General features: G+C 44.5%; 1 protein-coding gene across 5 annotated transcripts in view; it reads right to left on the bottom strand.

Annotated features, from left to right (window-relative positions):
* Nucleotides 1–26,888, bottom strand: part of NEK6 (NIMA related kinase 6) — a 377,987-nt gene that overhangs the window by 166,153 nt on the left and 184,946 nt on the right. For all 5 annotated transcript variants that reach the window (XM_040324861.1, XM_040324863.1, XM_040324864.1 and 2 more), the window contains 2 exons: nt 22,940–23,080; nt 4,247–4,309 (listed from right to left, as the gene is read on the bottom strand). In XM_040324861.1, coding sequence (XP_040180795.1) covers nt 4,247–4,309; nt 22,940–23,080 — 204 coding nt within the window. The remainder of the gene's footprint in view (nt 1–4,246; nt 4,310–22,939; nt 23,081–26,888) is intronic.

Raw genomic sequence — 26,888 nt, 5'->3', positions numbered from 1 at the left:
GTATACAGGGCTTTACAACAAGATAATGGCATCTTGAGAAATTGGTGATGATCGTATATTATTTCATTCAATGGGGGCAATTTACTAAAGGTGTATAGGTTGTTCACTTACCAAAGTGAATTTTCTCTTTGCAAGCAAAATTTTACTTAGCTTAGTAAATAAACCCCAGAAAGGCAACATTTTTAATAGATTCAAGTGTGGTTTTGACCTGCCTTGCCATAAAAGCAATATTGCGTTTAGTTAAAAATGGAGAGGATATTATATAAAAAAAATACATTTTAGAAACTTTGGGCTCTATAAGTTCAAGTTAAGCTGTCAACAGATCATTGTGTAGCACCTTCTACCATAGGTAGGTGCTATATTTTTGCGTGGTAGCTGCCAGCGCAGGTAAATTTAGGCAGGCCTATGATTCAGGCTAAGCCTGCTTGTTTTGAACTGGAGGCAGGGAGTGGTTAGTGTAGCAGTGGGTGTGATCACCTGTGCTTTAGTTCTCGGGCGCCTCCCCTGCTTCCAGGAAGAATGTTCTGGAAGAGGGGCAGGGCACAGGAATGGAGTGACAGGGAGCTCATGTGAGGAGCCCTGACCAATCCCCAACTGGAATTGGCAGGGGGCAGGCCTCCCATACAAGCTCAGGTCCAGCCCACTGGAGGGGAGTTGTCAGCTGAGAGACGTGGAGAAAGGGAGTGCTGTATAGAAGTAGGGGCCCATCCCCATCTGGGGGGGGGGGGTGCACGGCCCAACAGAGGAGCCTGGGAGAGCTGGGAGAGAGCCTCGTCCTTACACGGTCATGGAGGAGGTGTCCTGGAACAGAGGGGCTGAAGAAGCTATCGGAACACATGTCCAGTTAAAGTTTTCAATCATGGACTCAGGGCAGGGGAAAGTTGGGGAGTGAGACAGTGGAAGAGGCATGCCAGAGGAGTTGGGTGTGAGGCCAGAGGAGAGACTGTGGAGTTTGTGTCAAATCGATGCAGCCTTCAGGCACAGGATTTGCAAGTTGGCTGCTAAATTACTAGGCCGCCGGGGAGAGGTACTGCAGACCTCTGGCCTAGTAACATCACATCAAATTACAGCCAGCATCTGGGATTATATAGAGTGATCTCTTTTGTCAAGTGAAGATGATGGGACAGGAAGACTCAGGCCTCGTACACACGACTGAGTTTCTCGGCAAAAATCAGCAAGAAACTTGCTGGTATTTTTTTTTTGCAGAGGAAACCAGTCGTGTGTACACTTTTCGACGAGGAAACTGTCGAGGATCTCGTCGAGCCAAAAAGAAAGCATGTCTTCTTTTTCCTCTACGGCAATGGGGAAATTTTACTCGCCGAGATCCTCAACAGCCTAACAAGGAACTCGACGAGCAAAACGATGTGTTTTGCCCGTCGAGTTTCTCAGTCGTGTGTACGAGGCTTAATAGTTTACAGTGGAAGTTTTGTGCAGGAGGAGAGAAGTCCTGGGAGCAACAGTCTGCAGGAGTTGATGCAGAGGAGTTGCAATAGTCTGCATGGGTTGTGCAGGGGAAGTGACTGTAAATGTTAGAGTCCATCAGTTCTTCAAGGCTCAACCTATTCTATCAATTACTTACTTAGAGTTCTGGAGAAGTGTAAAAATTGTCTGTGGTACTGGTTACACAGTAGCCCTGATTCAGCAATGGCTCAATCAAAGTAAGGACCCAAATTTTGTTCCCCTCCCGGTGTATAGGACCGAATTACATATGTAACCAGTGCTGGATTCACATAGCATGAATGATTTTATGCCAAATCGTGCTCTCTTTGACAGGATAAACTGTATCCAGCTGAGTTTTCCTTTGTAGGCCATTAGACTTTCGTCGATACTTATGTCTCTGTCTGGTACATAGGTCTGCTGGAAATTCTTCTGAATAATTTGATACAACCATGCCAATGGTACAGCAGAATATAGCACAATGAGGAAGGTTTGTGGTCCAGCATGATAGGACAGTCCAAATTAGAAGCAGCTTGTGTTACACTAACAGTGTAGTGCAAGCCAGCGGGGACTTTTTCTGTGCTGCCCCCATGCAAAGTGCTACCCCCCTGCAAAGTGCTGCCCTAGGCCTGGGACTTGTTGGCCTAGTCCAGTATACTGCATTGATTCCAAGCAAGTCTTCTAAAAAGTTGTTAATCCGACATCTACTCCACGCAGCCAAGGAATGCGTTCCCTTATGCTGGAAATCCACACAGTCTCCATCCATAGGCCTTTGGCTCAAAAAGGTGAAGGCAATCAATAAAATAGGGGATCTTATCCTCACGGCCCGCCATCAACGCGAAAGGTATACCAAGACATGGACAATCTGGAATATGTATTTCTTCTCGGATGAGGGACGTCCCCTCTTTGAAAGTTACACACTAGACTACAGTGTGTCTAGGATGGATGTCTGAGGAAGGCTGACAGTGTCCACTGACCCTACCGGCCTTTTTCCGCAACCCGAGAAGGCCGCACTCGCTGCCTCTTTGAGTCCCAATTCTCCTAACCCCCTCTCGCCATCTCTTTCACCCTCCCCCTTTCCTCTTCCTCGTACTTCCCCTCTTTTTTATCCCTCTTTCTTTTTTGATCCGCGAGATCATCCATTGCTACACAAGTAATTTTGTGTATTCTTGCATTCTCTTTGTCCCTCCAACATGGAGATGTTATATGATAAGAACGACAGACGTGTTTGTCATACTATGTTTTATTTTCTGTAATTGGAAATACTGTATATACTCGAGTATAAGCCAAGTTTTTCAGCCCTTTTTTAGGGCTGAAAATACCCCCCTCGGCTTATACTCGAGTCAGTGTACCTGAAATTATTGAGAGGCTGCGGGCGTCCATGGTTTAAAACTCGCGGTCTCCTCCTGGTCCCTTCCGTGATAGGCGGAACTGTGTCTGCTGAGAAATGCCTATCACGAACGCTCTCTCATCCTCTGGTTTCCCAGTAGACACTGTGTTCATTGTTTCGCCATTCACAGATGGCTTTTTAATCTTCAGACAAAAGGACGTTCGTGATTGACAGAACACTGAACACAGAGTCAGAGCATGAGAGAAGTGAGAATGGGCACAGTGACGATGGGCACAGTGATAATGGGCACAGTGAGGATTGGCACAGTAAGGATGGGCACAGTGAGGATGGACACAGTGAGGTTGGCACAGTGAGGTTGCAATGGGCACAGTGAGGTTGGGCACAGTGAGGTTGCATTGCGCACAGTGAGGCGTGCAAATGGGCATTGTTGACTCTCGTTTCCGCGTACAGTAGCTGCTGTATACACATTTGAGTGAAGGATAGGCTATGATTCTGGTTTCAAGAGCAGTACAGGGGCTCATGCATGGGCATATAAAACAATGGGGGTTATTTACTAAAGGCAAATCCACTTTTCGCTACACTTGGAAGTGCAGTTGCTGTAAATCTGAGGGGGACATGCAAGGAAAATAAAAAACAGCATTTTAGCTTGCGCATTATTGGATAATAAAATCAGCAGAGCTTTCCCTCATTTCAGATCTACCCCTCAGATTTACAGTACAGCGACTGCATTTCCAAGTGCACTTTAAGTGCAATTTTAATTGTAGTTTGCACTTGTAGTTCAAAGTGGATTTGCCTTTCGTAAATAACCCCCAATGTGTTCAGATCCATACTGCATACAGTTTTATACTGATCTGAACATAGCGGTGTTGTAGGCTATGGGCTATAGCCTACACTACTGCTGTGTTCAGATCAGGATACAACTCATACTTGAAACCAGAATCTTTAACCCATCAGTATGGAAGGCAACCAGCTAGCTCGTAATATGATTATATGATTTTAGTTTGCCAGATTTTACAGGCGCTTCACTACTTTTCTTTATTTTTTTCAGATAAAAAAAAATAAAACATGTTAAAAACAAATACTGGAAAAAGATTCCCTCCACTCCACTAGGAGCAAGTAGCTAATCCACCAACAAGTTTTTGCAGTGAGCAGTGAGGGAGCACCATCTTGATGATTTGGCTAGCAAGGTATCAGTGCCATAAGAATAGGTGAGTGCTCTTTTATAAGCTGGTATATATATATATATATATATATATATATATATATATATATATATATATATATATATATATATATATATATATCAGTGGTATGAACTTTCTTCTTCATGCTAGTCCACATTCAATAGCAAGTGAGGGGTTCCTTGCAAAAGTGGAAATTCTATTAAGATACCATTGGGTGATTGTTGTCAGATGCTATTAATTTCAACTTAAATCATACAGTAGCAGCACACCTTACCTTCAGAAGATCAATTTCCTTAATACAATCTTGTCTTGCCTTGGCATCCATCATTTCAAATATCTGTAAAAGATAACATGCTTTTTATCAATTATCAGAATTGTATTAAGAGCAGATAATAAAAACACTTCTAGGGGCAATTTCATCAGCTTATACAGTACATTCATAAATATTTAGTAATGTAACAGTTTGGAATTAAATGTACTCACACTGTGTCTGTAAATTGGATTGAACACATTGATACAAATAGTTTAATGCACTTTTATACAAATATACTATCAAACTTAAAAACACAGGCACAGTGGGCCCAATGATTTCAAAACACCTTTGTTAGACCATATGTGTTTCAATACTATAAAAAAACAAAATAAGTGCAATTTTTTATTTATTTTTTCACAATCAAGAATTTTATTGAAAGAAAATTGAAACAGACAGTTGACATTGTATACATCTGTGATACATTGGTAAGTTTACGTCAGTTAACAGTAAGATTAATCAAATTAAATTGCCTTAAAATAATGTCGATAAAATTGACATGTATACATATAATGAAATAGACAAAAGAGAGGGGATAGAGAGAAGTATAAAGAGGTTAGAAGAGGAGGGAAGGAGGGGGAAAAGGGGGAAGAGGTGGAGGTAGATGAGGAATAACAGGAATATGGAGACCCTGGAATAATCCATAAGAGCAGGCGCATGGACATCATTTCCGGATCAATGCACATTCATAAAGGAATGACAGTTAAACTGCAGGAACATTGATGAAGACAGTTGTCTACTAACCAACACAAGCCAAGAATTCTTTCAAGTGATAAGTGAATGACATTCGTTTGAATAAGTAAATAATACCCATGGCTGCCATGTATCAATAAAGCCGATACTGCACTCTTTTGCAATTTTTTATTATAAAGTTGTGCTCATAAGTTTACATACCCTGGCAGAATTTGTAATTTCTTGGCCATTTTTCAGAGAATATAAATGATAACACAAAAACTTTTCTTTCATTTATGGTTAGTGTTTGGCTGAAGCCATTTATTATCAATCAACTGTGTTTACTCTTTTTTAAATCATAATGACAACAGAAACTACCCAAATGACTCTGATCAAAAGTTTACCCCAGTTCCTAATATCGTGTATTACCCCCTTCAACATCAATGACAGCTTGAATTTTTTTGTGGTATTTGTGGATGCGGCTCTTTATCTAGTTCTTACATGGTAAAGCTGCCCATTCCTCTTGGCAAAAAGCCTCCAGTTCCTGAAAAATCTTGGGCTGTCTTTCATGAACTGCACATTTGAGATCTCACCAGAGTGGCTCAATGATATTGAGGTCAGGAGACTGAGATTGTGCCGCCCCAATGGGGCATAGAATTTATTTATATTGTTTCTCTGAACCATTTTCTATGGACGTTTATATTTAGTTGCTATTTAGTTGCTGCCATCTAGTGACCTTTTATGGTTTCTTTTGTCTGATGTTATGACACACTTCCTTTTTATGTAATGCTCCACCCCTTCTTCCTGTGATTGTATTTCCTGTATAATGGAGGCAGCTACAGGCCACATGTAGCAGGGCACATGTATTCTGCATAGTAAGCTACAGACAATATCATCTTTTGACTGCATAAGTACCACAACCTGTTCATCTGTTGTATCCTGTCATATGCTGTAACCCGATAAAAGTACCTCTGCGAATAGAATAGGTACTTGGTGAGTTCAAGCTATCAGATGAGGATTGTCCGCAGTGATTATATCTGCTTATACAGGTCAGGCATAGAGGTCTCAAGGGATAGATCGCTTCACAACAATCAGAGTCAGAATAGAGATGGCCACTCCAGAACCTTCACTTTATTCTGCTGTAGCCAATGACAGGTTGACTTGGCCTTGTGTTTTGGATCATTGTTATGTTGGAATGTCCAAGTACGTCCAATGTGCAGCTTCCTGGCTGATAAATTCAAAAGTTCCTTCAGTACTTTTTGATAACATACTTGTCATCAATTTTGACCAAATTTCCTGTGCCTTTTTAGCTCACACATCCCCAAAACATCAGCGATCCACCTCTGTGTTTCACAGTAGACATGGTGTATCTTTCATCATACGCCTTGTTGACTCTTCTCCAAATGAAGTGTTTATGGTTGTTGCCAAAAAAGCAAATTTTGGTCTCATCACTCCAAATGACTTTGTGCCAGAAGGTTTGAGGCTTGTCTCTGTGCTGTTTGGCGTATTGTAAGCAGGATACTATGTGGCATTTGTGTAGTAATGGCTTTCCTCTGGCGACTTGACCATGCAGCCCATCTTTCTTCAAGTGCCTCATTATTGTGCATCTTGAAACAGCCACACCACATGTTTTCAGCGAGTCCTGTATTTCACCTGAAGTGGGTTTTTCTTTGCATCCCAAACAATTTTCCTGGCAGTTGTAGCTGAAATTTTAGTTTGTCTACCTGACCGTGGTTTGGTTTCAACAGAACCCCTAATTTTCCACTTCTTGATTAGAGTTTACTGCTGATATGCATTCTCAATTCCTTGAATATATTTTTATATCCCTTTCCTGTTTTATACAGTTCAACTACCTTTTCCCACAGATCCTTTAAAAATTATTTTGCTTTCCCCATGACTCAGAATCCGGAAAAATTCAGTGCAGCACTGAATGAAAGGGTCTACCAGAAACTCATTGACCTTTTATACACACAAATTACAAGCAAACAAATCACAGGTGAGGAGGGTTACCTTTAACCGGTTAAGGACCAGCTCACGCCGATATACGTTGGCAGAATGGTACATACAGGCAGATTAACGTACCTGTATATCACCTTTAAGATGCGGCATTGTGGGCACACCCACCGCAAGCTCCATGAGTGTGATCGTGGGTCCCGCGGACTCGAAGCATTTCCCCATTCTTCCTAGTGACAGGACACTGATCACAGCTCCCTGTAATCGGTAGCGGAGATCAGTGTCATATCACACATAGCCCACCCCCCTAAGTTAGAAGCACTCCCTAGGACACACTTAACCCCTTCAGTGCCCCCTCCTGGTTAACCCCTTCACTGCCAGTCACATTTACACAGTAATAAGTGCATATTTATAGCACTGATCGCTGTGTAAATGTGAATGGTCCCAAAATAGTGCCAAAAGTGTCCGATGTGTCCGCCATAATGTTGCAGTCATGATAAAAATCACATGTATTTTTTGGGGATATTTATTATAGCAAACAGTAAAAAATATAGCTTTTTTTTTCAAAATTTTCGCTCTTTTTTTGTTTATAGCGCAAAAAATAAAATCCGCAGAGGTGATCAAATACCACCAAAAGAAAGCTCTATTTGTGGGGAAAAAAGGACGCCAATTTTGTTTTGGGAGCCACGTCGCACGACCGCGCAATTGTCTGTAAAGCAACGCAGAGCCGAATCGCAAAACCTGGCCTGGGCATTTAGCTGCAAAATGGTCCCGGGGCTTAAGTGGTTAAAACAATCAAACTGAGCTGGCCTGCACTAGTTCTTGAAGGAGTCTATTTCACATTTCCAAAGCTCTTACTGTTTAGAAGCCTTGTGAACACATGAAAAGGAACCCCATTCCCCCTGTAGTAAAGAAGACTGAAGACTTGGAATCTGACATTTTCACATAACCTCGGATTTAGATAAGTAAATAGAACTTTTAGGCTTGGTCACACCTAATGCCTATGCGGCTCCCAGCAGGGGTCCTGTGCGTCCTGGTTCACCGTTTCAGGCGAATTTTAGACTGAATTCGAACCTGAAACAGACCAAAAGACTCACAGGGCTCCGGTGCAAATTTGCACCAGAGCTGCATCAGAGATATGTGAACCGGCTCCATAGAGAGACAGGTCACAATCTCCTGCTATTGCGTATTGGATGAGGAGAAACCGAATCCAATTCACAATGGTGTGAACCAAGCCTTAGATTACCGTACTTATCGGCATATACCACGCACTTTTTTGCCCTGAAAATCAGGGCAAAATCGTGGGTGCGCGATATACGCCGATACCTGCTTTCCCGCGCTGAGTTTGAATACTGCTCCGGCATATACCGAGCGCAGTACACTCGTGTATAGTAGGGAAGGCTCGGCTCCTCTTGCGCTCACGTCCTGGACGTACAGGACGTGAGAGTAGCCGAGCCTGCCAGACTATACATGAGTGTACTGCACTCGGTATATGCCGGAGCAGTATTCAAATTCGCGTGGTAAAGCGGGGATCGAGCGGGGAGGACGCCGCAGAAGGACGCCGGACCCGACGAAGAGGACACCCGAAGCCGCAGACAGACGCCGGACCCGACGAGGCCGCCGATGGACGCCCGCGGAAGATACCAAAACTGTAAGTACAAAAATATTTTTTCCACAGGAATGCGGGTCCACTTTAGGGGTGGGCGATATACGCCAGAGCGCGCAACACCCCGATAAATACAGTAGTTTTTACGGAGAAAATAGTTAGACTGGGTGGACGAGTATTGTTTTTAGAGTAGGGATTCCTAGACCACAAGGAGATTTACGCAGGTCTTAGTCCCGGTTCACGCGTGGTGCGAGATCGCATGTTATATCGCACCACACTGCAGTGCAAATCACGTGAGATGTCCGTACAATGGACCAAACTCGCAAAGGACCCTTTTTTTGGTCTGCACTATATTTGGATCGCATGGGTGTTCACATCCATACGATCCGATTCAACATGGTATTGACACTCCCAGCAGATTGCATATGGCAGTGTGAACTGCCGTGTGAGTCGGGTGGCTTGCGGGTACCCGCAGTGGATTTGCAGGGTTCCCGCATCGCACAAGTGTGAACCGAGCCATATGGTCTTTATTGTTGAGAAGGCTTTATTGTAATTTCCATCCTATGACCTCATGCCCTCTTTTTGCCAGTGTTACCCACTATAAGCATTTCAGCATTTCTAAACACAAACGTTCAGATGTTATCTAGCTAAGTAATATACAATATTAGGGTAAATGAAAGGTAACCAGGTTTGAAATTGTACAGTTGTCCATGTTTTTGTCACTTCTGCCAATAATAATCTCTTACTACTGTAATAGCTTGTTTTCTGCCTCATTGGCTTTCTGTAAAACCATCCACACTTTATAAAACCACCATGGCTCCATTTTAAAAACATTCTAACACTTCAGAACACCCACTTTATTAAAAGGTAATGGGAGAGTCGGCTTAAAAGCAATCTGCAGACTCCTGGTAAACGTGATTGAATTTTTACATCCACTACCAAGTAGTGAAAACAGCTTGTAAAACTCCTCATATAGGATTAGCAGATGGACCGAGGTCAACAGGAAGAGCTGCTAGCAGTCCAGTTTGTAGCTCTGTATGGTTATATTAGAGCCCCATTCTTGCTGCTTATTCATAGGTTAGGTATGACATAGAGAATAAAGAGTATAGTGGGTTTTTACATGTTTTATTCATTGTTTTTTTGCAATAATTATGACTAATGCATACACACGATTGGAATTTCCGACAAGAAAAGTTGGATGTGAGCTTTTGGTCGGAAATTCTGACCGTGTTTAGGCCCCATTGGACTTTTTCTGTCAGAAATTCTGACAGCAAAAATTTGAGAGCTGGTTCTCTCAGGCGGGAATCGTCTGTATGCAATTCCGACGCACAAAAAAACATGCATGCTCGGAATCAAGTCGAAGCATGCTCGGAATCATTGAACTTAATTTTTCGCCGTAGTGTTGTACGTCACTACGTTCTTGGCGGTCGGAATTTTGTGTGACATGTTTGCAACACAAATTTGAGCCAAAATTCCGTCGGAAAAAAAATCTACAGTTTTCTTTTCTAGTGTACACAGCATAGGAGTCAATGCTGTGGAAAATAGGTTATATTTTTTATTCAGGTAAATATGAAATATTTTATATGAAAAACGTTATGCTTTTTTAAACATGTTTCTCTTTACCTCCTTCTAGTTGTTTACATAGCTCAGTAGTTAAAGTGGATTGTAACGGCACCCCAAATGGGACAGGGGTTAAGGTCGTTTAGGATATTCCCTTTCTGAACACACAGCAGCTACCGACACACCACAATCCGGCGACACGACCCATAAGAATTCCCCCCCATTAACGAGACACACTGCTCTGTTTGAGGTTCAACAGGAATGCCCCTTTATTGAGAAATACAGGCTCTTATATACAATTTAGGATACTGCAGTAACCAAATGAACAATGACCCAACTCTACCCACAACATCACACAATGTATACCTAATGAGCCCCCCCAATACACATCATCCTCAATACATCTCTTTAGCAGACACCCTGTCTCTGGGTGCTGACCTAATTACATGAGCTAATTAACTACAGCTGATGACTCAGACACCTGACCTTTAGGCTAACTTACAATACACATTATCACAGGACTCCTTCGCACAATACAGGGTCAATTAGCACAAGCCACAATGAAAGATCCTCAGAAACCATCTAGATTCATTTACATCACAACAGAAAGACAGGTGGGCTGGAGTTGATGACATTAGCACTTAACAGTATGTGTCCCCACATCATGAATGAGTCACTCTTTCAATTAACCCGTTGAGTTCAGAATCAACAAACAGTAAATGGTTCTTTACGGATATCCTGGAATATATTGTGAATTACAGACCCATGTTAAAGCAGTCCAAGAGATATTCTGCATGTTCCATTATTATTACTCCTGTTACATGGATGTAAACCCTCCATACACCCAGTGAAGCGAACAGCCTCAGATGATACAACAAATGATTAACCAAATCTCCCTACATAGGTTTTATATGTACAGTATATCTGCTGTGTTCACATTTATATACTGTTTAGAAAGTGAGATCCTGTTAGGAGATTTTCTCTTGCTGGTTAACACACAGTGTGATGTCTGGGCATACAGCCAAGATAGCTATCATTGCTTATTGGAGGAAAGGCACACACCCCCCTCTCATCATAGGCAGAGACTCACAGAGCTGTTTTGTAATAGGAGCTGCTCTCTGCTACTCTATTTTAGCAACCTCCTTTGACAAAAGATTCAGGCTGCTTTTGTCTAAAAAGTTTTTTTTTTTTTTTAGGAGTTCTCAGGCTGATAACAGAGGAACCGTTCAGAAGAGAGCTATAAGACTTAGCTCATTGAAAAGACACATCTCCAAGACGACCACTGCCTTGCTAAGAAGCTGAGGGTAAGGTGATGGACTGGCCAAGCATATCTCCAGACTTAAACCCTATTGAGAATCTGTGGGGCATCCTCAAATGGAAGGTGGAGAAGCGCAAGGTCTCTAACATCCACAATGTCCGTGATGTCATCATGGAGGAGTGGAGAGGACTCCAGTGGCAACATGTGAAGCTCTGGTGAACTACATGCCCAAGAGGTTAAGGCAGTGCAGGAAAATAACGGTGGCCACACAAAATATTGACACTTTGGGCTCAATTTGGACATTTTCACTTTAGGGGTGTACTCACTTCTGTTGCCAGAGGTTTAGACATTAATGGCTGTGTTAAGTTATTTTGAGGGGACAGCAAATTTACACTGTTATACAAGCTGCACACTCACTAATTTACATTGTAGCAAAGTGTCATTTCTTCAGTGTTATCACATGAAAAGATATATTAAAATATTTACAAAAATGTGAGGGGTGTACTCACTTTTGTAAGATACTGTATATATATATACACACATACACACGTATATTATATACATGTGCATGCCCGCCCAGGCATATGACTTGTAGACCCAGCAACGCCCCTGCCAGCATGCACTGCAAACTTTAAAGCATGGTAGCACTACTCTGTATAAAAAGTTTCCCTGACGCATTCATGGCAGCACACACTGGGTTGTGACTCCGCCCCCACAACCTGACAGGATTGGTTAGCTATAAATTTGAAGGGGAGACGCCCCGCACCATTCTCTTTTTTTATCCCCACCTGACAGATTGGACGGACATGCAGCAATGCCTCTTACCACAGAGCGCCCCAGCAGGTTCAAGCCTCTCCTGTTTGGAAGTCCCTTCTGTCCCTTCTGTACAGTCTCTAAACAAGCTTTTATGGAGGGAACCTCATTCTGGTGGTCTCAGGGGCACAAGAAAGTATACTGGCAAAGTTTAGTAAGCTTTAAAGAAGCTTCAATGATCGCAGTGGCCCCACTTTGTTCTTTCCTTTCATAGCCTTATCTTATATCATCAGTATTTGGTGTTTAGTTTGTGGCCGGTACCTTCATTTTATATTGTAAGCTCTCAGCTGAGTTCTGTGGTTCCCCAGGCAGCCTTGTGTTGCATATACAGCGCCGCCGCGTCCTTTCCGACGCTCTGCGCATGCACGCAGCACAGTGATGACGCCGCAGTCGCCGCAGTGATGACGCCGCAGGAACCCTCTGCCCTCTTCCAAAATGGCGGAACGCTTCCGCGCATGCGCGAATGCGTCATTTGTGTCGCGATGGCGGCGCAGATTTTAAAAAGACAGCCTTATGGTCCTGGGCTAAAAGCTGCTGCTCTGCATAAGTCATAAAATTTGGAGGGTAAGTGCCCCATATGTTTATACTCAGCCTGGACAGTTGCCCAGACTTACGCTGGCAATTACAAAAAATATATATATATATATATATATATAAAAAAAAGAACAATTCTTTAAAAATAAAAATAAAAATGGGTATATGTTTTAACGTCTTCCGTTTTTTCCTTCTCCCATTCTAAAGACTGTCTTTCCTCTGTTTCTTCATGGAGGCCACTGCCCTCGCAGACCACCACCAGTAAACGAGGTAAGAGGCCGTCCAGAAAGTGGTAAGTAGAGAAAAGACAGAAAAGAGAGCCTGACCACTAACGCTGCATTTTTTGGTAGCCCTATCAGCCAAGAGACGCAAGTTCGCGGCACAGAGGGAGATCAAGCCATGCGTCCAGCAGAAGATCACGCAGAAGTCGCTCAAGGTCACCCTCTCGCTATCATCGCTCAAGGCATAGCCGCTCGCGTCACAGCCGTTCCCGTCATAGTTGGTCCCACGCAGACGATCACCTTCATCCCACCACAAACAGAGCTATCATAACCCGCCCTGCGGCAAACACTTGCTGGGTATGCGGGCTCAAGCTTTGCCAGGGAAAGTTGGCTTGCCGCTCTTGCTTCAACGAAGCAACCAAAGAGAAGGAATCAGACACCAGAGTAGATACAGAGCTCTTAAGGGAGTCACCACGGCAGTAAATTTTGAGGTGCTACGGCCCCCCTAGTGGATGTCCTACCCAAGGCACGTCGCCAGCACCCTGCCATTACGCCCATGTTTCAGAAACCCTCTCTGAGAACGAGATCGTGAGCCGGCATCAGGCTTCACTTCTGCTTAGTCGAACCGTTTGCTCGCTCAGTCAAGGAAGCGATCGGCTGGGAAGAGGATAAGACAGAACCTCAAAAGGTTCAGAAATATTTTCCAGAACTGAAGAGGGATCATGAATCGTTTCCTTTCATCGAGGAACTGGAGGACCTCATAAAGGATGAGTGGAGACAGGGCTGGACTGGGACAAAAAATTGGCCCTGGACTTCATCCAGACTGGCCCACTTTGACAGGTCTCTCCCATGGCGGCCGGACAACTTCTGCACCCCCCTCACCAGGCCACCCAAGCCCCCTCTCCCCCTTCACTAGTTACTAGCTGTTCTACTTTATTAGAGTAGAACGGCTGGTACTGGTACTCTTATAGGCAGTACCAGTGGGGAAGCTAGACATTATTTCACCCGCCCCCCCCCCCCTTATGGGACAAGATTAGGCAGAAGTGAGAAACTCCCAGGCCATAGCTGTTGAGTCAGCTGTCTGTCCCTCCCCCATGCTCCTCTGTTGCCCCCCTGCTCCTCTGGTCCTCCCCTGATTCTTTGTTCCCCCCAGGTCAGCGCTGCAGGAGGGAGAGGAGGTGAACACTGCAGTAAAGGAGAGACAGAGGAGGCGGACGGGGGCTGCGGTCCGCTCTTACTGAAGCCGGCCCACTGAGCCATTGGCCAACCGGGAAACTCCCTGTAGTCCCAATGGGCAGTCTATCCCTGGTGGGAGAGATCGGATAAGCGGCCTAGCCTTGGCAACAAGCTTGCAAAATTGTACCCCTTGAAGGAGTCCAAAGTCAATTAATTCCCTGATCAATGCACCCGCAGTCGATTCATCCCTTGATGTGACTTGCTAGACATGTTACACTGTCGATTGAAGACGCAGTCAACCTTCCGGGACATACTTGATCGCAAAATCGATCTAGAGTTGAAAAAGGCTTACTCCATGGCAGGAGGTGCTTGTAGGCCGGCTATCACCGCGGCTGCAGTAGCCAAAGCCATCTCGGCATGGGTGGCTAACATTGAGAAGTCCATCCTGGAAGGAGCCGACCAGGAGAAGGTAATTTCCTCTCTGCAGGAAATTAAATTGGCAGGCGACTTTATGGCAGGAGCCTCAGTCGACATTAGCAGATCTTCAGCAAGGGCAATGCTAGCCTCAGTTATGGCAAGAAGAGCCTTATGGCTGAAGCCCTGCGTAGCGGATGCAGCGCCAAAATCAAATTGGTGCAAGATTCCATATGACGGACTCAAATTTATTTGGCGCAAAGCTGGATTCAGCCATCTTCAAGTGACGGGAGGAAAATCAGGCTGATGCCCTCCGATAGGAGACCCAAGTCCCAGAAAGGTCCCGCTTTCAGGCGTAATCTTCCTGACAAGTACAGGGATGTTAGGGCCTACCGTCCCGGAAGGGGATTCAGGAGGGATTGGAAAAATACTCGACCCTCCTTTATGAAGGGACAGAAGGTCAAGGCCATCCACAGCTGGGGAACAGCAGAAGTCCTTTTGAGGATTCGCCCGTCCACCAAGTTCTGGTGGTTGCCAAGGCTCAAGAAATTCGCTCAGACATGGTCAAGCCACATAGCAGATCCATGGACATTGTCCACTATCAAAATCGGCCACAAGTGGAAATTCATGGGCACATTGCCGGAAAACACATTCCAGCCTATCAAAGAACCATCTTCCCCAGACAAAAGAAGGTTACTTCTACAATATGTAACAGAGCTGATACAAAAGGGGGGAATCATAGAAGTACCAGCGCACCAAAAAGGGAGGGGGTCTTATTCCCCTTTATTTTTGTTACGAAAGAAAACGGGGGACCTGTGTCCAGTCCTGGACCTAAAAAGGCTCAACAAGAGGATCAAAATAGAGGCCTTCAAAATGGCGGTTGGCGGTGAACGTGGGAGACTAGATGTTATTGGTGGATTTATCGGACGCCTACCTTCACGTCCCGATCCAACCCAGCCTTCCAAAAGTTTCTTCGGTTCTCAATCGATCAGGGTCATTTCCAATTCCGGTGCCTCCCATTCGGCATCTCCTCAGCACCCAGAACATTCACCAAAGTTCTCCTACCCCTGATCGCACGCGAGTGCATCACTATTTGGATTTTGCTCACGACCCTGCAAGATTTCGGGTGGCTAGTCAACTGGGAAAAGAGCAGTCTCCAGCCCACGCAAGTCATGGTGTTCCTAGGGGCAGAATTGAATACCAAGCTGAACCGGGTACAACTCCCTCAGGAGAAGCTAGAGCCCTTAATCCATAAGATGCAGAATCTGTTGTCATCCAAACACCTACTGGCCAGAGCCTGCCTCAGTATCCTGGGGTCCATGTCTGCGACCATACCCATGGTGCAGTGGTCCCAGTGGCACATGCAAGTCCTGCAAAACTCCTTTCTCAGGCAGTGGAATGGAATGTCAATGCTCCAACCATTCACATCCCAGTTGGGTAAAGCAATCAGTATGGTGGTGGACGCACCCGTCCAACCTCAGGAAGTTCAGACCAATAGTTCCCCCAAGTCCAGAGGTAGTAACATCGGATGCCAGCCAGAGGGGATGGGGAGCACATTATCTGGACCAAGTAGTCCAAGGCCAGTGGCACTTTCGAGCTCAGGGCATAGTGTCAAATATTCTAGAGCTCAGGGCAGCCTTTCAGACTCTCATGACCTTTGCACCCCTTCTAGAGGGCAAAAGTGTCCTTATCAGGATGGGCAACAAAGTAGCGGTGTCATATATCCAGAGACAGGGAGGCACCAGGAGTCGCACACTTCTGGAGGAAGTTCGCCCCATATTGGAATGGGCCCAGGTACACCTGTTAGATCTCAGGGAAGTATATGTCCCAGCAGCACAGAATTTGTTGGGCGGCTACCTAAGCCGAGAGACACTTTCAAACAACGAATGGTCCCTGAACCACCATGTATTCTCCATTCTTACGAAGAATTGGGGAGTACCAAAAATCGACATAGCGGCCATGCCGAAAAACTCCAAGTGTCAGAGGTTCCTGTCCAGAGCCCACTTTCCATCAGCCGAAGGAACAGGACTGCCTAGTCCACCCATGGAACTAGTTGGGGTACATTTTCCCTCCAACTCCTCTGATTGCGAGATTCCTGTCGGAAGTCCTCAGCCACGGTTATAGCAGTAATACCGTTCTGGCTTAGGAGGCCATGGTTTACGACCCTGTTACAACTCAGTACTCAGCCTCCAATTCATCTACCGGTAACCAGAGATCTCCTAAACCAAGGACAATTCTTCCATCCAGCCCCAGAGAAGCTGAATCTGACAGCATGGAAGGGTTAGGTTAAGGGAACAAGGATGCTCCCAGGAAGTAATATCGACCCTAATGCAACCTAGAAAGAGCTCCACTAATGCTACCTACACTAGAATCTGGGAGAGGTTTGTGTCGATGTCACAGCAAAGAGATTGGAATCCTATCTAACCAGAGCCATCTCAAATTCTTGAATTTCTTCAGTCAGGACTTAAAGCGGGGGTTCACCCTAAAAACAATTTCTAACATTACATTGAGCTCACTCTCGACATTGACAGTATGACGTTTTTTTATTTTTTTTTGCTGTACATACCTTGTATAGCTATTTTCTTACCCGGCTTCTGGGTAGTGCCTCCCGCGGGAGTGGGCGTTCCTATGCAGCAGTTAGTGATTGACGTGATGACAAAAACGACCCCCCCGTCGCATAAGGAGTGTCACAAGTTGCCGAAAGAAGCCGAACGTTGGTGCGCAGGCGCCGTATAGAGCCGATTCGACGTTCGGCTTCTTTCGGCACCTCGTGACGCTCCTTATTGCGATGGGGGGGGTAGTTTTTGTCATCAAGTCAATCACTAACTGCTGCATAGGAACGCCCACTCCCGCGGGAGGCACTACCCGGCATACTGTCATTGTCGAGAGTGAGCTCAATGTAATGTTAGAAAATTGTTTTTAGGGTGAACCTCCGCTTTAACAAAGGCCTAAGCTCAGGTACCCTGAAGGTTCAAGTATCCGCCCTTTCTGCCAAGACGGGTACTAGATGGGCTCTTATTCCTCTGGTCACTCAATTTCTGAAGGCCTGCATGAAGATCAGACCACCTAAGAAGCCAGCCTTTCCAGCATGGGATCTCTCAGTAGTACTCGAGACCTTGTCCAATCCACCCTTTTTTCCATTCAACTTAGTCTCACTGTGGAACCTAACTCTGAAGCTGGCTTTCCTTATTGCTATCACCTCAGCTAAAAGGGTGTCGGAGATTCAGGCACTTATGGCTACGGAACCCTATTTAGTGTTCTTCCATGACAGAGTGGTACTGAAACCTTCAGACCGATTTCGACCAAAGGTAGCCTCCTCCTTTCATTATAACCAGGACATCGTCCTTCCATCCTTCACTAATGACAGGGGCGAACCTCGTGCCTTGGATGTCAAATCAACCATCTCTTGAGGAAGACGGATTCTCTCTTGATTATTCCACACGGGAGCAGACAAGGCCAAGCAGCTACCTCTCGTACCATCGCCTCCTGTCTAGTGAAAGCTATTAAAGAAGCTTACTCCATTCAGCAACTTACGGTTCCCGAGGGCATCAGAGCTCACTCGACCAGGGCAGTGGCTACCTCGTGGGCAGCATATTGCGGGATTTCACCGGAGGCCATATGCAGAGCAGCAACTTGGTCTTCCCGACATACCTTCATTTCACACTACAGAGTGGATTCTGCTCACTTGACTACTGCCGACTTTGGCAGATCTATTGTTAGAGCCAATTTCAGCGCTATAGAATAAATATTATTGTTTTCTTGCACCCTCCCGACTGGCGAGTTATTTCCCAGTGTGTGCTGCCATGAATGTGTCAGGAAAACGGAAAATTGTATACTCACCTTTCCGTAATTTTTCTTTCCTGTCGCATCTTCATGGCAGCACACAGACGCCCACCCCGCTGTTTGTTGATGATATATACAGAGAATGGTGCAGGGCGTCTCCCCTTCAAATTTATAGCTAACCAATCCTGTCAGGTTGTGGGGGCAGAGTCACAACCCAGTGCCATGAAGATGCGTCGGGAAAGGAAAGTTACGGAAAGGTGGGTATACAATTTTCCGTTTATTTGCAAAAAGAAACAAAATGATAAAGGGTATCTATACAAATAAAAACAATTATATAAAATATTTGTGTAGTGATAAGAACTATATGATTATGTATCCATTGTATAAGATATGTTAACCTTCTGTGAACCTTACCATAAAAGAAAAATAAAATAAAAGATTTAAATATGAAAAAAAAAAAAAAAAATTTGTTTATCAACAAATATTGCTCTAAAGCATAGTAGTTTAGTTTTGTGACACCATTTTAAATTTGTTTAGCTTTTGACCCTCAAAGGTTTGGGATCTGAATAATCTGTTATTCTTTTTACATTTGCCAGCACTGGGTGAAATATATTGTGGTTCCTGAGTTGTGAAATAGCTAAAAATATAAGGATCCAGTTGCTTACTTTCTATGAGGACCACTAAATTTCCTGTTGACAATAAAAATTAAGCTGTTTACAACTGCATGCCTTCAGAAATAATCTGTACTAGCATCAACCGTGTGTACTGCAAAAGGTTTCTCAGGCACAAGTGATCTACTTGCTGAAATACATAGGTAGATTTAGGTACGTTGGCGTAACTTTGCAGCGAATTTAAGCTACGCCGCCGTAAGTTAGCGAGGCAAGTACATGATTCACAATGTACTTGCCTGCTAAGTTACGTCGGCGTAGCCTAAATCGGCGGGCGTAAGGGCGCCTAATTCAAATGTGTTTGAGGGGGGCGTGTTTTATGTTAATGGCGCTTGACCTCACGTTTTTTACGTTTTTTACTACTGCGCATGCGCCGGGCGCCTACATTACCCGGTGTGCATTGCGGCTAAGTACGCCGCACGGGCCTATTGATTTTGACGTGGACGTAAACGATGTAAATCCTGATTCACGGACGACTTACGCAAACGACGTAAAAAATTTGAATTTCAACGCGGGAACGGCGGCCATACTTAACATTACTATTCCAATAGGGCCTAGCTCTAACTTTACGCGGCCTATCTCTTACGTAAATGGCATAAAAGTACTGCATCTGCCGGGCGTACGTTCGTGAATCAGCGTATCAATGGAAGCGCCACTTAGCGGCCATCCAAAATATTGCAATCTAAGATAGGACGGCGCAAGCCATCGTATCTTAGATATGTTTAAGCTTAAACATTAGTCGGCGTAGATTCTGAGTTAGGTCGGCTTATCTACTGATAAGTCGGCCTAACTCTTACTGAATCTACCTAACAGTATTTAATCTGAACATGCATAGTTGATAAGATTATAAAAAAAGTCATCCGTCAAATTCATCCTCTTATGCCGCGTACACATGACCATTTTTAATGGTCTAGAAAAAACAACGTTTTTTTCAACCCGATTATTGTTAAGCCGGCCTTGCCTTGCCGGATCGTGAAAAAAAAAAGGCTCTAGTAAAGCGCAGTGACGTACAACACGTACAACGGCACTATAAAGGGGAAGTACCATTCGGATGGCGCCACCCTTGGGGCTGCTTTTGCTGATTTTGCTTAGTAAAACTTTGGTGAGAGACGATTCGTGCTTTTCAGTCTGTTACAGTGTGATGATGAATGTGCTATCTCCATTACGAACGCTAGTTTTACCAGAACGAGCGCTCCTGTCTCATAACTTGTTTCTGAGCATGCGCGTTATTTTCACGTTGTTAACGCCCACACACAACAATTTTTTACAGCGTTAAAAATTATGCGAAAATTTAGAGCATGTTCTAAATTTTTAATGCCCATTTTTAACGTAGCGAAAAATGCTCTGGAGCCCACACACAATCGTTTTTAACCACTTTAAAACCGCACGCTGTCATATGACGTCCAAAAAGGGGATCTGTTATCCCGGGTGGACGTCATATGACGTCCTGTACTTTGTGCGGGGATATCTGAATGATGCCTGCACCTAGAGGCATCATTCAGATATAATTTTCTTCTGGCGGCGATCCTGCGCACCGTAAGAATGATCATAGCGGCGCTTGATTGTTATTATAGGCGGCGGGAGGGGACATCCCCCCCTCCCGCTGCCATCCGGTGCTTATCTGGGCTCTCCCGTCCCATCGGGGGCCCGGAGAGATGATCGCTGTCTGCCGGATGTGCAGCATAGAGATGACTGGTGACCAGACGGTCACCAGTCATCTCTATGACCGTCGGAGGCCCGGGCGCGATGTGATGACGTCACGCCCGGGTACCCCGTAAGTAAACAAACCGCAGTTGCGGCTAGTAAGAATGAAATCTGTGATTTTTTTTTCACAATCTCATTCTTTCCAGCCCGGAGGAGAGATGTGGGGTCTTATTGACCCCGCATTTCTCCGTAAAGAGGACCTGTCACACACTATTCCTATTATAACGGGATGTTTACATTCCTTGTAATAGGAATAAAAGCGATCGAATAAAAAAAAAAAAAAAAAGTGTACAAAATAAATAAATAAGTAAAAAAAAAAAGGAAACGCCCCTGTCCCCCGTAGCTTGTGCTCAGAAGCGAACGCACACGTAAGTCCCGCCCACGTATGTAAACGTCGTTCAAACCACACATGTGAGGTGTCGCCGCGTGCGTTAGAGCGTGTGCAACAATTCTAGCACTAGACCTCCTCTGTAACTCTAGACTGGTAACCTGTAAAAAATTTAAGGAGATTTTTAAGTAGCGAAGTTTGGTGCCATTCCACGAGTGTGCGCAATTTTAAAGCATGACATGTTAGGTATCTATTTACTCGACTTAACATCATCTTTCATATCTTACAAAAAAATTGGGCTAACTTTACTGTTTTGTTATTTTTTAATTCACGAAACCATTTTTTTTACAAAAAAAAGGTGTTTGAAAAATTATTGCACAAATACCGTGCAAGATAAAAAGTTGCAATGACTGCCATTTTATTCCCTATGGTGTCTGCTAAAAAAACATATATAATGTTTGGGAGTTCTGAGTTATTTTCTAGCAAAAGAATGATGATTTGTACATGTAGGAGAGAAGTGCCAGAATAGGCCCGGTATGGAGGTGGGTTTTAAAGCCCTGTATTGAAGTGGTTAATGACATTAAATAAAAATCGCGTTGCGAAAAACGGTCGTGTGTACGTGGCATTACACCTCCTGCAGTTTTGGTCCAAGTGAAGAAAAACAAAACCCATTGGGCACCAATAATCAACTTTGCCAACCAAAAAACCCCCCCAAAAAATAGGCTACCTGTCCAATGGGCAATGATGCCTACTATTTCTTCTCTTCAATAGCTGTAGAACCTTCAACATCCAACACATGTCCAAGAGTGTCAGATTTCTGGTTCCCTGCTGCGTTTTGTGGCTCCACTTGCCAGTAACGCAGTAACGTTGTCACTACAAGACATAGTAGTGACATAGCAGCTAGTGTAAAGAATCACAGCATTCAGGGGGGGGGGGGGGGCGCATCCAGCAAACTGGAAATTCTTCTGCCACTCTAGGTGAACCACTCACTGCCGAACATGTAAGTTTTATTGACATTCTTCATGGGCCTATTTGTTTGGGTGTCAAGAAGTTGTTTTAAATACTTATGTGGTAACAAACCCATCCGAAATATAAATATTTAATATGCTACTGATGTCCCATTGTCCCTTTCACAGTGCTTGGGATAAAAAAGGTAATATTTAAAAAACTTTACACTGACCTTGGGTATATTTTAACCACTTGCTTACAGGGCACTTAAACCCCCCTCCTGCCCAGACCAATTTTAGGCTTTCAGCGCTGATGCACTTTGAATGACAATAATGGGCACTGATAGGCAGCACTGCTAGGTGGCACTGATAGGTGGCACTTGTGGGCATTGTTAGGTGGCACTTGTGGGCATTAATAGGTGGCACTCATGGGCATTGATAGGTGGCACTCATGGGCACTGTGGGCACTTGCAGGTGGCACTTCACTTGCAGGGGCTACTTGCAGATGTGCCTCCTTCCTCTTTGGGATTGATGCCCCTTTCACATAAGCTGGTGACCGGCTTTCTTTTCTCCTCACGCTATCAGCGTGAGGAGAAAAAAAAAACGATTACCGGCTTTTGTTTACATCACGTGATCAGCTGTCACTGGCTTTTTGGTGGTTTATCTTTACGCCGGAAAAACGCCTTACGTAAACAGCGTATCGGGCGCAAGTACGTTCGTGAATCGGCGTATGTAGGTCATTTGCATATTCGACGCGTAAATCCACGTACACGCCCCTAGCGGCCAAACTCTTGTGCAATACAAGCTACTACTGTTAAAGATTAAGGTTTATTCCGTATATACATAGAGAAATCAATGACCAGCTATTGATCACACACATTTTTAAACATGATAAATCTACGTATGATAATGATTGTTTATGATGACTGGAAACCACATATTGATATTGCTCAACTTGTGCAAGAGATTCCCAAACAGATTAATCGCTTTATTTACATTGTGTTTTGTACTTTTGCCTACCTGGACTTTCTTCAGAGCCACCGGCTTCCTGTCCATGTGACAAGTCGCTCTGTACACCTCACTGAACTGCCCCCGACCAATTTTCTTATCAATTTTAAAGTCTGCCAATGTGCATCGGTAAGGATAGGTGGTCATGTGTCTCTGTGCAAACAAGATGTAAAAAAAAAAATACAAATCAGATTCAGTGGAAAAAACAAATTGATGGAAATGTTTAGTTACTTTCTTTCAAGTATTTCTTATCCTGGAATAAAACAGGCCTTTAAACATTAAATGCATACATATACATTTTAACAAGATAGTGGGACTTGCAATGCCTACAGCAGGTGTGTAGACCTGAGGAAGCTGAAACCTTACCAAAAGTGTACCCCAAAAGATACACTATGGTCACAAGTGACTTTGTTGGACATGCCATACCACAACCATGGGCATTAATATAGAGTTGCCCTCCACCCCCTTGCTACTACAACAGTTACTACTCTTTTGGAAAAGCATCTTTGCACCTATTCAGCCAAAAGATCATTTGGAGGTCAGGTACTGATGTTGGATGGAAATCTTAATAGCCAAAATAGGAGGGTAAAAGTCAGGGCAACACAAGGTCCTTCAAACTAAATTCATCAAACAATTTGCTTATTACCTACCGTAATATTGTGCAGAGTGCCACAGAGCCACAATCGTGTCGAAACAGAAAAGAGCCCTTCCAAATAGTCTCAAGATTGGAAGCACATAGTTGTCTAAAATGTATGCCTGGTCTTCATTGGAAACACCAGATCATGACAATTTGGAAGTGTGTGACCATATTATAGTCTTAAAATATTCCAATTACACACCTTCCTGGAGAGCCAGTGAGAAAGGGTGCTGAAGCGATCACCAGCAGGGAACTGGAGAAGTAATCATGTGAACATATTCGCCAGAACACCAAGGATCGTTTTAAAAGAACGTCCAAAAAGTTTTTAATGCAAGGAAAAGATCACAAAAAAGCAACGTTTCGAGGTCGCGCAGGGCCTCTTCGTCAGGCAAGTGATCACTTGCCTGACGAAGAGGCCCTGCGCGACCTTGAAACGTTGCTTTTTTGTGATCGTTTCCTTGCATTAAAAACTTTTTGGACTCCTCACATCTCAGCAAATCCCTGTGAGGAGGTTATGACAGCCTCAGCCCGGGCTCCAACCAGACCACACCCCTGGGCCCCAACTAGTCCATGCTACATGGAGGGCGTGGTCTGGTTGGAGCTTGTACTGAGGCTGTCATACACCTCCTCATAGGGTTTTGCTGTGATGGGTGACTTTTAGGACTTCTATTTCCTACTGGATGTTCTGAGCTGGGACATGCTCTGTCCTTGTCGGCACTCCTAGCGGTTTGACATGCAAGAGGACCTAGCAGAGCCTTGAGCAGCAGTCATAATTTTTGTTGTGGGTCACATATTTATAGGTGTGATGGTCATATTTTTTACAAACTTTTGGCCACATGGTGTATACGAAACTGCTGCATGGTGTAAAAAGCATAGGTTCAATGTACAACAATGACTATTTATAGCAGACAGCAGATACTGCGATCCTCTAAACACACTGTGCCTATGATTTACAAGTCATTAATAAAACGCAAGCCGTGATGTGGAGCCTGCGGTGTCCCACAGAGTTCTCTTTGCATTAAGCTGCAGAGAAAACTCTGAAATTGAAGGAAAGGTAGGTCATCATGACTTTAACTTATTTATTGGAATAAATGGCCTCCTGTTGCTTCAGAGTCTTAAAGCAAACAAAGCAACACTGTACTGTATGAATCTATTTCTTTTTGCTCCCCTCCCCTGATCCACCCTCCTCATCCATTTAAAACAAACTTTACTTACTTACTGTGATCTAACAACCATAGCCTCAGCTGAATGTTTACACCTGTGCAGTAGCTTCTCATAGACTTCTATAGGGCCACGTCTTAAGACTAAAGACCCTCAGGATACGGTCCCATAGAAGCCTATAAGAAGCTGCTGTGCAGTCAAGGCCATTGTACATAACATTTTCAAGTTGGGATATAAACAAACAACAGCTCCCACATCAAGCATATTAATGGAAGTAAACCTGTCACAGTCAGGGGAAATTCAAGCTTAAAGGGTTAGTAAAGGAAAAAAAAATAACAAACATGTTATACTTACCTCCACTGTGCAGTTCGTTTTGCACAGAGTGACCCCGATCCACGTCTTCTGGGGTCCCTTGGTGGCTGTCTCTGGTCCTCCCCGCAAAAACTGACCAAAGTCATGCGAGAGAGCTCGCATGGTGGTGAGTAATTGCGGGCACGCTCCCCGTGATACAGTGAGCGGCCATAGCTGCTCACTGTATCACTCGGCCCCGCCCCTCGGCGCGCCGCGCCACTGGATGTGATTGACAGCCAATGGCTGCACTGCTCTCAATCCATCCGCTCTAGCCAATCAGCGGCCAGGCTGAGCAGCGAAAAGGATCTCGGGACCGCGCGTGGGACTTTCGACAGGTCAGGTAAGTAAAATGAGGGCTCGCGGGGGGCCGGTATACACTGAAGTTTTTTCACCTTAATGCATAGATTGCATTAAGGTGAAAAAACATTTTCCTTTACAAATCCTTTAAAGTGGATGTAAACCCTCACATATACCCAGTGAAGTGAACAGCCTCAGATGATACACAGAGTTTAAACAAATCTCCCTACATAAGTATTATATCTGTTGTCTTCAGCTTTATATACTGTTTAGAAAGTGCACATCATGTTAGCAGAGTTTCTCTTCCTGTTCAGCACTGCAGTGAAGTCTGGGCATACAGCCAAGACAGCTGATTAGAGGAAAGGCACACACCCCCTCTCCTCATAGGTAGAGACTTTCAGCTCTGATCGTTAAATCGTTCAGCACTCTGCTAATCTATTTATAGCATCCTTCCCAACGCAAAACTCAGGCTGCTTTAATCATATGTGGTGGAAAACTTGTCAGGAGTTATCAGGCTGATAACAGAAGAATGGAGCAGGAGACAGCTACGGAACATATTGCCTTGAAGAGAGATAAGAAAACACTGCAGACATATGTGCCTAGCTCAAATTTCATGAACTGGGTTTACATCCACTTTAATGTATGATAAAAACAGTGTGTATGACAAATCAACTGTATTCTTTTTTTAATCATGCCCTAGCACCCTGAAAGGAACCCCAGCCTCCTCCAGAAATACTGTTACTGTTGCTCTAACTTCCTCCAGAACCCTCATTTCCCACAGGGCTGCCAGGTCAGCTGCTGAATGCCATTCCCTCCTCCAACCCCCCCCATTCATGAAACCCAGCTCCATTCAGTGCCACTAGGGCACTTCAAACCCCCCTTTATTTTTCCTCCCACTGATACCAGTGTCAGAGCAGTTTTCCTCCTACTGACCCCATATGCCAGAGCAGCTATGCATGGATTCTGTTTGGCCTTAAAGCGGAGTTCCGCCTAAATTTTATTTTAAAAGTCAGCAGCTATAAAAAGTGTAGCTGCTGATTTTTAATAATCAGACTCTCACCTGTCCTACGGTCTAGTGATACGGGCATACGAAGCCCCGCTCCTCTCCCCCTCCTCTCCACGGCGCCGGCATCACTAATGTGGCTTCGCATTGGCCTGTCAGGGGTTCAACGTCACTTAAAGTGGTTGTAAACTCGTTTTTATAAGTTTTACCTACAGGTAAGCCTATAATAAGGCTTACCTGTAGGTATAAAGAATATCTCCTAAACCTGTACGGTTTAGGAGATATTCCCCCCGCAATGCGGCGCTGATTGCAGCGGCGCATGCGCAGCGGGGATCCTCAGGTAAAGGATCGGCAGCCGCCGGACCTTGCTGAATTTAAATCTCCCGCGCGCATGCGGGGGAGTGACGTCATCGCCGCTCCAGCCAATCACAGCGCTGGAGCGGCGATACCCGGAAGACACATCGAGTCAAGATGATATCTCGCTCGGCGTGGACCAGGTGAGTTCCCTAAAC

Source organism: Rana temporaria, chromosome 9 (genome assembly GCF_905171775.1).
Source record: "Rana temporaria chromosome 9, aRanTem1.1, whole genome shotgun sequence".
Taxonomy (NCBI): domain Eukaryota; kingdom Metazoa; phylum Chordata; class Amphibia; order Anura; family Ranidae; genus Rana; species Rana temporaria.
The sequence above is the reverse complement of the archived record's forward strand: the minus strand, read 5'-3'. Positions and strand labels throughout refer to the sequence as shown.